Source organism: Oreochromis aureus, linkage group 15, assembly GCF_013358895.1.
Source record: "Oreochromis aureus strain Israel breed Guangdong linkage group 15, ZZ_aureus, whole genome shotgun sequence".
Lineage (NCBI taxonomy): Eukaryota > Metazoa > Chordata > Actinopteri > Cichliformes > Cichlidae > Oreochromis > Oreochromis aureus.
Window position 1 is genome coordinate 26,394,253 of NC_052956.1, and position 9,455 is coordinate 26,403,707.

Genomic DNA, 9,455 nt, shown 5'->3' on the forward strand with positions numbered 1-9,455 from the left:
GACACGTGACTCCACTCATACTCAAATCGTGTACAAACGGATGCATAAAAGATCTCGTCGTTTAAAAACTCACATGATGTTTATTCACTTTCAAAATAAAGGCCCACAGCTCAGAGCTGTTAAACATTCATACAGTTACACCTGAGAGCTGAAAACAAAATTTTTACTACACAACTTCTCATTTAAAGACTCCGCGCTGAGCTGCTGCAGTCACGTGACGGGACGAGCTGCTCTCAGCTGCTGCTGTGGCTCCTCTGCGCCTGCTGGTAGCCTTTCTTCATGGTGCGAGTGATGTACAAGAACAGAGTCTGCAGGAAAGAGAAGAGTCGTGAAAAAGGGTCAACACAGACGGCAGGGTTTGTGTGATGACCAGCAGGGGGCAGCATGAGTCTGCAGGCCCAAGCAAGCTGAACTGTGCAGGTAAATGAGGTAAACACAGAAATGCAGATAAACTTTCAAACATGAGCCTGGTCCTGTTACAGCAGGTCTGAGAGCACAGCGTTAAACCTGCTGCTGATATTTACACAGTCCAATCATCAGCTGAGGTCATCCCAACAAACTGACATCTTCATTTATGGAAAACTCTCTGGAATATGAACAGTTAATTTTCTGTTTCTTTATTTCTATGAGTTTCTTTCATTTTCTCAGAAAGCAGAGGTCAGATCAGAGGAAGCTCATTACAGCCAAGCTGTCTTTGTTGCCAGCATGGTGATGGTATCACTGCTCTATCCATCTTTGCAGGCAGCACAAAGGTGACCCGGAGACAGTTCAGCACAACCAACCGAAAAGTAGAGCTAAAACGCAGAACATCAGGCCTAAGATCCTGTGGCAAAGAAAAGACAAATTTAATTTTAATTATACAGCGCCAAATCACAACAGCAGTCACCTCAAGGTGCTTTATATTTTAAGTTAGACCTTACAATCATATGACCCCCTAGGAGCAAGCACTTTGGCGACAGTGGGAAGGAAAAACTCCCTTTTAACAGGAACAAACCAACAGCAGAACCAGGTTCGGGGAGGGGCGACCATCTGCAGCGACCGGTTGGGTTGTGAGAAGGAATGGTTGGCTCAACAGTGCGCTGACTTTTTGTCAACCTGGCTACAGTGCCTAAGAGAAACCTAGGGTTGTTCTTATTTTCTTCAATCAGTGATGAATAGTAAGATGTTGTAGCTTCACGGAGAACTTTCTTATAGAGCAGCAAACAATTTGTCCAGGCTAAATGATGAAATGTATTTCCCTTCTTCATAAGTTTAAATGCTAGTAATTAAGGGCCAGGTGGATGACAGGTAACAACAGATTAAAGTGGGGTTTTTTTCACTTTTCTTTGTTAATTTTTCTGCTTAATCCATTTCTTGCTGTTTCTTTGTTTTTTGGTGGTCTGAGAGCAGACAGGGGGAGGAGGGGGGGTGCAGTTGCACATAAGAGTGCAACTGTTTCCTGGAATTGCCACATTTATCACCACTGTGATGAGTGTGGCAATTCCACCTAACAGTGACGTCAGGAAGAGAGAAGTACCGCGGGCTGAGAGAACAGCTGGAGCAGATTTGAAGTCCTTCAATGGGAGATTATTTGAAGCTACAGTTTTCGTATTAAAAAGGTGACTGACATTTCTAATAACCAGATAAATGCGCAGCCCTGTGAAAGTCCACTGCTACTGCCATGTACGAGTTCAGAGGGTAAGACGCAGACAGGAGCACAAGCTCAGGTGTGACAAAGAGCTTTCCCATCTTCATGGCTCATCATCCCACTGTAGTTCCTTCATCATGTTCTTGATCAGAAGCAGTACACTTCTTCTTCATTCGTCCTCATCCTCTAACTCTCCAGGACTGTGTTAAACTGTCCACCACCCTCTCTCCCAGATGTCTCGTTACCTGCACAGGTGTGTCCTCTGGACCAACCTCCTTTACCTCTTCATCCTCTTCATAGTGGCCTCCTTACTAATTCTCTGCACTTCCTACATTCATCAGCTCCTCAGATTCCTCCTTGCATCTTTTCACCACACTCTCCTCACTCCATGCAAATCCTTTCCAGCTCCATCCTTTTCTCCGTACTTAGTGTCCGGCCTCACATACAGCTCACTTTAAGCTTTTGTCATGGGCTGGTTGAGTCATGGGCTGTATCTCAATTCAGGGTCTGCAGCCTTAAAGGCTGCATTTTAAGGCCGATTACGTCACAGCAGCGCGCCGAAGGCTGTCCCAATTCAAAGGCTGTTCGAAATGCGGCCCTGAAATGCGGCCTTCATTTCCCTGAATTTTAAGGCTGTGGCGATGTAGACTTCGTGGCCCAACATATCCCACAATTCATAGCGCGGCAGTCACTGTGGATAATTTTGCCGCAGACGGCAGAAGCGTAGCAGCCGAAGAGTAAACTGTTAAATATAAGTACTGAATATGATGTCACTTATTTATGTGCAAATGTTGAATAATGAAGAACATTAAAACATGACTGTTGGCCACATGTTGGCAAAGTTATGTGACATTAGCGATGTTTGTACTTTCAGCGTTTTCTTGGTTTTAGAGCCTTTAAAATATAATAATACAATAGTTGACCTTAATCTTACAGAGAATCTGATGATTTTATGGATAATTAAAGTCAGTCACATATCCACAAACACAACAAGCTGAAAGTCAGCGAATGCTGCTCGGCTTGCAGTCCTGAATATCACGGCACAAGCGGGATTCACTGCACTGTTAATGTTAGCTATGTTATATTGCTGCCTCTGTTCGGTGTGTCGAGCCAAACGGACTTTAACGTGTGTTTGAACGAGCTGACGGTTCACTCGTTAAGCTGAAAGAAAGATGCTTTAATCACAGGAGTCACACGTGTCCACTGTACCATCTGGGAACTCTTCTTGTTTAGCACTCGTAATAACACAAACACTAAATCCTCCTTCTCTTGTGCTGTTTTGTAGCAGTGTATACACCTGAGACTGTCACCTGTTTGTCTGTCCTGCACTCTCTCTCTGTTTCTTTCTCTCTGATTGTGGAATAAAAGTATGAACATGTATTTATAAGTTACACTTGTGTTTGAATCCTGCAGCTTATCACACATTTGATTTCCATGTGTGACAACTGCAAGTGTCCAGAGTGAGGACAGACTGAGGGACCCACTGCTGCACATCATCTGTGAGGCTTTGCACCCCTGATGATCCACCAGGACAAACTCAGCAGTGTGTGAGGAAGAGGAGGAGGAAGAGCCAGCAGCAGCTGACAGATGTTGAGAATAGACAAACTGTTCCCTGTTTGTGAAGGACTGCTAGAAAAGTTTAAAATAACTAATTATCTGTCCTGAATCAGTCTTATTAGGTAATCTTCAAATAATTATAATATCATTCCAGTGTTTTCAGTGTGGGAGAAAGTACTCAGGGCCTTCAAGTTACACACTATGAAAGGCAGCAACAAGTTTAATATTCAGAAACCTAAAGTATGTATCAGCAGCAGAATGGAGCTAAAAATAAATGTTTGTTTCAGTTCTATGAAGCTTTGAGTATTTTGGATTAGTAGTACTGCTGTGTTTGTTGCATCATATTGTTGTAGTTGTTTATATGCTTTATATAGTCTGAGGTAAGTTGATCTATAGTGTTACATCATATTCTATAAGGATGTTATGTTTGTATACTTTCTGCCCAGTTTGACCCATTTAGCAGAAGTCAGCCTGTTTAAGGCTCTGATATCTATTCTGTATGACTTAAAGCAGTTATGACATGGTCTGATTTTCTCACCCAATAAAGGGATATTTAATATATCAGTCTACTCTTTGTTTATCAGAAACAGTTTTCACAGCTCGTACATTTTCTTTTTACACATATATGTAAGCATTGAGCCAAATTTAGTAATGCCAACGTATTAAATGGACAATATTTGTCTCTTATATATAATACATCTACATATACACTGTCAAAGATACTTGTCTTTGAGTGAAGATTTAAGGTGATAGGACATATAAATAACTGCAACTTGAATCTTTACTGAAGCTCAGTATTAGACACAGAGTTCACTCACATGAATTTCACTCACATGTGCTGTACCAGTGTACCTGCACATGTGATGTGACAATAGAAGTGATTTGATTTGAGAGTTCAAACTCACTGCTGTAATAACTTATGATGATTAATATAATAACTATAATATTGGCCATATCATATTTACACTGACTTTAGTCTCATGAACAACATTGGCTAATTGTTATTTACTAGCTAATCTTAAATGACTGTTCAGTACAGAACTGAAGGCCAACAATCATGTTTTACAGTCCTGTGGTCTCGGCCTCAGATACTTATTAAATCACACAAAGCTCGTGTAGAAACAAACATACGAACAAAATATGTTCTCCTTCATTTCTGTCAAACAAAGCTGTATGAAACGTTTCCAGCGGTTGGTGTTATGGTTGCTAGGCAACCTGGGCAGCGCGACGGAGGCTAGACCGTCCCATTTCACAAGCCTCGCACTTCCGGCATTAGCGGTCTTTGAGTACGCGGCCCTTGAGGATCGTTGAGGCTGCGTACTTTAAGGCTGCAGACCCTGAATTGGGATACAGCCATGGTAATTTTCCACAGTGTCTGCTCTTCCCCTCAGGGCGGAGCCCTCATTGCTTCCCCCAGGATCACCACCTGAGACTGACTGAGTCGGCTGTATTTAAGATCAGAGTTAACAACCAGCCTTTGCCAGATTGTCTGTTAACCCACTTGTTTCCTGACTCTCCTTACAATCCTGCAATAGCTTCACTCACTTGGTTGCTGATCGCATTCGCACTTCAACAGCCGGTGAACTCTCAGTCTTCTTTCTCCAACCTCACCTGCCTGCCTTTACTGTTTGGAATTATGGATCACTACTCCACGGGACTCACCCAGGCCTTGTTACTTCGCTTCCCCCGTTGCATAACTTCACCTGCAATCAAGTAACACTGTTCAGACTATCAGTTTGGATTTATTCAGTCATTTCCTCAAGGACCAACCTGACTCTGTTTTCCCTTTCCCGGTGTGGAAATCTGACTCTTTATGAGCCTCACGTCTGACTTGGCAAAGATTTCACACATTTCCTCCTAACAGCTGTGAGCACGCTGGAGGAGCCATGATGATGATGACATGAGCTTCTCTGTCTACAAAGTATTGTGGAGTCAGCATGTGGCCGTCTGTCCCACAGCTCCAGTTTGGACCAAACTGGGTCCTCAGCAGGACAAAGATGCATGCACAGCTGAAACAGGACAGAACAAGTCCAGAGCTCAGCCTGACTGAGAACACTGTGGACTGAATGTAAAGCCTGCCCTATTTAAAATGTCTTTATCTTCTTTCATGACAGATAGAGACAGCCCCTCTACAGGCTTCCAGAAGTTGGCCAGTGAGAAGAAAACAGGCTCTTCATTCTGATTTGCAGTTTTTATTGAAGCCATTGTCAGCTTCAGGCTTCAGCAGAGATCACATCTGTTTCTCCTCTGGTTGTTTATATGTTCAGGTTCTTGAAGCAATAAATCACATGTTTAATCATCATCTGTATGATGAGGTTAACTTTTCTCTGCTTGCTCTGAAGAATCCGTAAACGTCGACTCTGTTTACCTTCCAGGCCTCCTCCAGGTCTGAAGTCCAGCGCTCCTGCAGGACCGGATGGATGGCTTGGATGAACTCTTCCCCCATGAGCTGGACAGACAGAGAAAGGGTTTGTTTGATGAGTACACACATGCAGCTCTGGGTGGATGGAGTTAAGAGTAGAGCAGTTTGGTGTTTCCACAGAGCGTGACAAGATAAACCAAAAAAAAAGAAGGCCTTTCTCCACCCGAGCACTCCTACAACCTTCTTACAACTCTCCTACAGCCATCCTACAACTGTCCTACAACCCTCCTATAGTTATCCTACAGCCATCCTACAGCTGTCCTAGAGTCCTCCTACAACCCTCGTACAGTCCTCCTACACCCGTCCTACAGCTGCTATACACCCGTCCTACATCTGTCCTACACCCGTCCTACAGCTGTTATAAAGCCGTCCTACAACCCTCCTACAGCTGTCATACAGCTATTCTGCAACCCTCATACAACCGTCCTACAACCCTCATACAGCCGTCTTACAACCCTCCGACAGCTCTTCTACAACCCTCTACAGTCCTCCTACAGTCGTCCTACAACCCTCCTCCAGCTCTTCTACAACCCTCCTACAGCTGTCCTACAGCTCTTCTACAACCCTCCTACAGCTGTCCTACAGCTCTTCTACAACCCTCCTACAGCTGTCCGACAGCTCTTCTACAACCCTCTACAGTCCTCCTACAGCCGTCCTACAACCCTCCTACAGCTCTTCTACAACCCTCCTACAGCTGTCCTACAGCTCTTCTACAACCCTCCTACAGCTTTCAATCTGCCTAAAGCTCAGAAAACTGAGAAGAATCGCCAGATGTGTGTGAGCAGGCTCAGCTGAGGATGACCAGTGTGGACTGAACTAATGTCACAGCTGAGTGGAAACCAATCTCCACCACTGTGCTCGGCTTCACACTGACATCATAGTATTTTGGCAGGGCTTTGTACTGGTAATGCTTCCTGCCCAGATCCAGGATCAGCTGGTCCAGACGGTCATCCTGGTCGATCCTGGCGACCGTCTTCTCAATGATGTACATAATCCTGCAGAGAGAGCAGAGGACAAAACCAGTCAGCTAAACCCAGAGACCCTGCAGGAGTCACAGGCAGCTTTTGCTGCTAGCTATCAGCTAACCGGCCCTCTGGGCTGTGTTTTAATGAAATGAAAGGTTAAGTTCATGCTTCTGTATGATTACAATAAAACTGATCAGAGGCAATAATAAATATATCTTGAGCCCTCGTCGCAGCCCTCATACAAAATGTTACAGCAGGATGTGAGAGTACAGTTTTATATTTCCTCTCCAGCACAGTTTAACAAAGTGTTTCAGTTTCAGAGATAAAAATGTACGCGAGTCATTATGACTGATAACAACATCTACCTCTTGTTATTGTGTATGACATTAGATTAGCACCACCCTCACATCCTTCCTGACTTCAAAAGAACTTTATTTATAAGTCCAACATAGGTGGTATTTGTGTTTGACGCCTCATTTGACTAATATTAGTGTTTTATGTCATTTGTGAAATCAGCTGATCAGCTTTTAGCACATATGTCCCTGTTTCTGATTAGTCACAAACTTTCCCCCCACTCACAGTTACACTGCTCAGCTCTCACTTAAAAAAGGCTTCATGATGATTTTAGAGATAAGAGACACATATCCTCTGTGTGTGTGTGTGTGTGTGTGTGTGTGTGTGTGTGTGCGCGCGCGCGCGCGCGTGTGTGCATGCGCGTGTAACCTGAGGCCATGGGCTTTCAGCTCTTTGCTCGCCCTCAGGGCGTTCACATCATTCAGGTCTCTGAAGGCGAAGAAGGCGTCTTTGCACTCCGGGTGAGTCTCAAACAGCCTGGAAGAGGGTGGGGGTGGAGTTAAATGGTTGATGTGAGCTCTGCTCTGATGTCTGATAAGCTAACAAAGGACTAACAGTCAGTGAACCTGCAGCTGCAGAAAGGTCACATCCTCATTACCCACAGTCCTCTGTGCTGTGCTGAGGGCTGAGGTGAACTTTCATACGCAAACACAAGGCGAGAACAGACAACTGAGCACAAACCACAGAGAGCGGCTGAGACTGCTGAGTGGCTTGCTGCAGCTGCTTTGCATGACCATCAGTAACATCAGTCTGCAGGTAAACAGCACACCTGAGCCCAAACACTGTGGCTCTGCCCGGCCCTGCTCCATCTCGCAGAGGAGAGGAGGACCTCCACCCACCACGAACTCAGGCTCAGCAACCAAACCAGCTCCAGCCCACTTCCTGTCAGGGTTCGTCTAACCACCGCACCGTTTTCTCAGACTCCAGAAAGCAGAACATGACCTCCTGTGACCTTTGACACATGACCTCTGACTCTGAGGCACTCACCTGCATCAGAACCAGAAAGTCTTTCAGACCTGCGCATGCCCGCTGTTTGGTGATGAGCTATCAATCAAACCTTGCTGCATTAAAAAAACCCCGCATTGTTTACAATAATCTGATCATCTGAACGATAATCGCCACTGTTTTCTGACTGAACGTCGTTTTACGCAGAAGTGACGTCACAGCCGTGCCTGTGGGCTGGTGGGAGATCAGATCAGCGAGCTGAGAGATCCTCGCCCTTAAACTAAAACTCAACACGGCTTTATGACCGGTATTTAAGGATACCTGCTCTGACGTAACACTCCTTCATAACGTCTACCTGCGTGACAGAGGACGGCGGAGCGCGCGTGAACTCACCTGACGAACATGATGACGCCCACCCTGCTGATGTCCTCCTGGATCTCCTTCCAGCTGCTCCTGATCGCCTCCCGGCTCTCCGCGCTCAGACTCACCGGCACCGCATCCTCTTCCTCCTCCTGCTCCGGCCGCCGGTCCGGAGCCTCCGCTGAGAGGGAGCAGCCCATCCAGAAAATCACCGACAGCACACCGGAACCGCCGCACACAGCGCGGCGCACAGCTGGTACTGACTGCGCTCACTTCCGCACTCACGCTGCGGGTCACCTGTGCCCGCGCACAGACGCGCGCTTCGTTTTCAGATCTGAGCTTGTTTCTATCAGATAAAGTTCAAAAGAAACACACACACACACACACACACACACACACACACACACACACACACACACAGCGCTCCTGTTTTAATAATGTTTAGTATCACCTGAATGCGCTGACACACTGATCACCTGCACAGGTAAGAATGTGACAGCTGCTTAGTCCAAACCTGCTGAGAGGAACTGATAATCTGATCCAGCTCAACTTCACAGTCTCGTGCTTGTCATCGTCAGCCGCCTGACGATCATCAGCTCACAACAGCAACAACAACAACAACAACAACAACAACAGAGCTTTTTAAGGCGACTTTAGCTTCCTGTGTGTTAGCAGAGAATAGGAAGTGAGCTGCGGCAGAAAACCTCTGAGCACAGAGCGAGCCAAGTCTGAGAAACTGTCATGTAATCAGCTGTCCTCACAACTGATCACATGATGACCGCCACCACCATCACTTGTGTTTCTGTGCAGCGTTTAAACCTGGGGTCACATGTATGATTTCATGATAGCATGTCAGAACCATGAAGACTGTGTATGTTCCTCTTATCTATGGTCACGGGTTAAAGCACTGGAACGCAGGTTCCTCTGATCCTGGTCTGTCCTCTGCAGGTCTTTAGAGGTCTCTTCTCTTCCTGCCTGATTCTGAGTGTGCTGGTCCAGGTTCACTCACAGTTATTGCTCCAGTGCACAGGTACCAGATCAGCTTACATTTAGTGAGGTCAGACTCTCTCCAACTGTTTTGGTTTGTTTCCCAAAAATGAGAAAATGATTATTCAATTTAATTTTATTCATACAGCGCCAAATCACAACAGTCGCCTCAAGGCAGTGAGGTAGACCATACAATAATACATACAGAGAAAATCCAACAATCATATGACACACTAGG

At 45.6% G+C, this 9,455-nt stretch overlaps 1 protein-coding gene across 1 annotated transcript; it reads right to left on the reverse strand.

Annotated features, from left to right (window-relative positions):
* Positions 1–57: 57 nt before the first annotated feature.
* Positions 58–8,560, reverse strand: LOC116324114 (neuroglobin-like). The gene is made up of 5 exons (XM_031744670.2): positions 8,264–8,560; positions 7,295–7,402; positions 6,481–6,601; positions 5,553–5,633; positions 58–308 (listed from the first exon to the last, which is right to left on the reverse strand). Exons 1-5 carry the CDS (start codon positions 8,428–8,430, stop codon positions 234–236), a joined length of 552 nt encoding a protein of 183 aa, XP_031600530.2. The 5' UTR covers positions 8,431–8,560; the 3' UTR covers positions 58–233.
* Between the last annotated feature and the right edge of the window lie 895 nt (positions 8,561–9,455).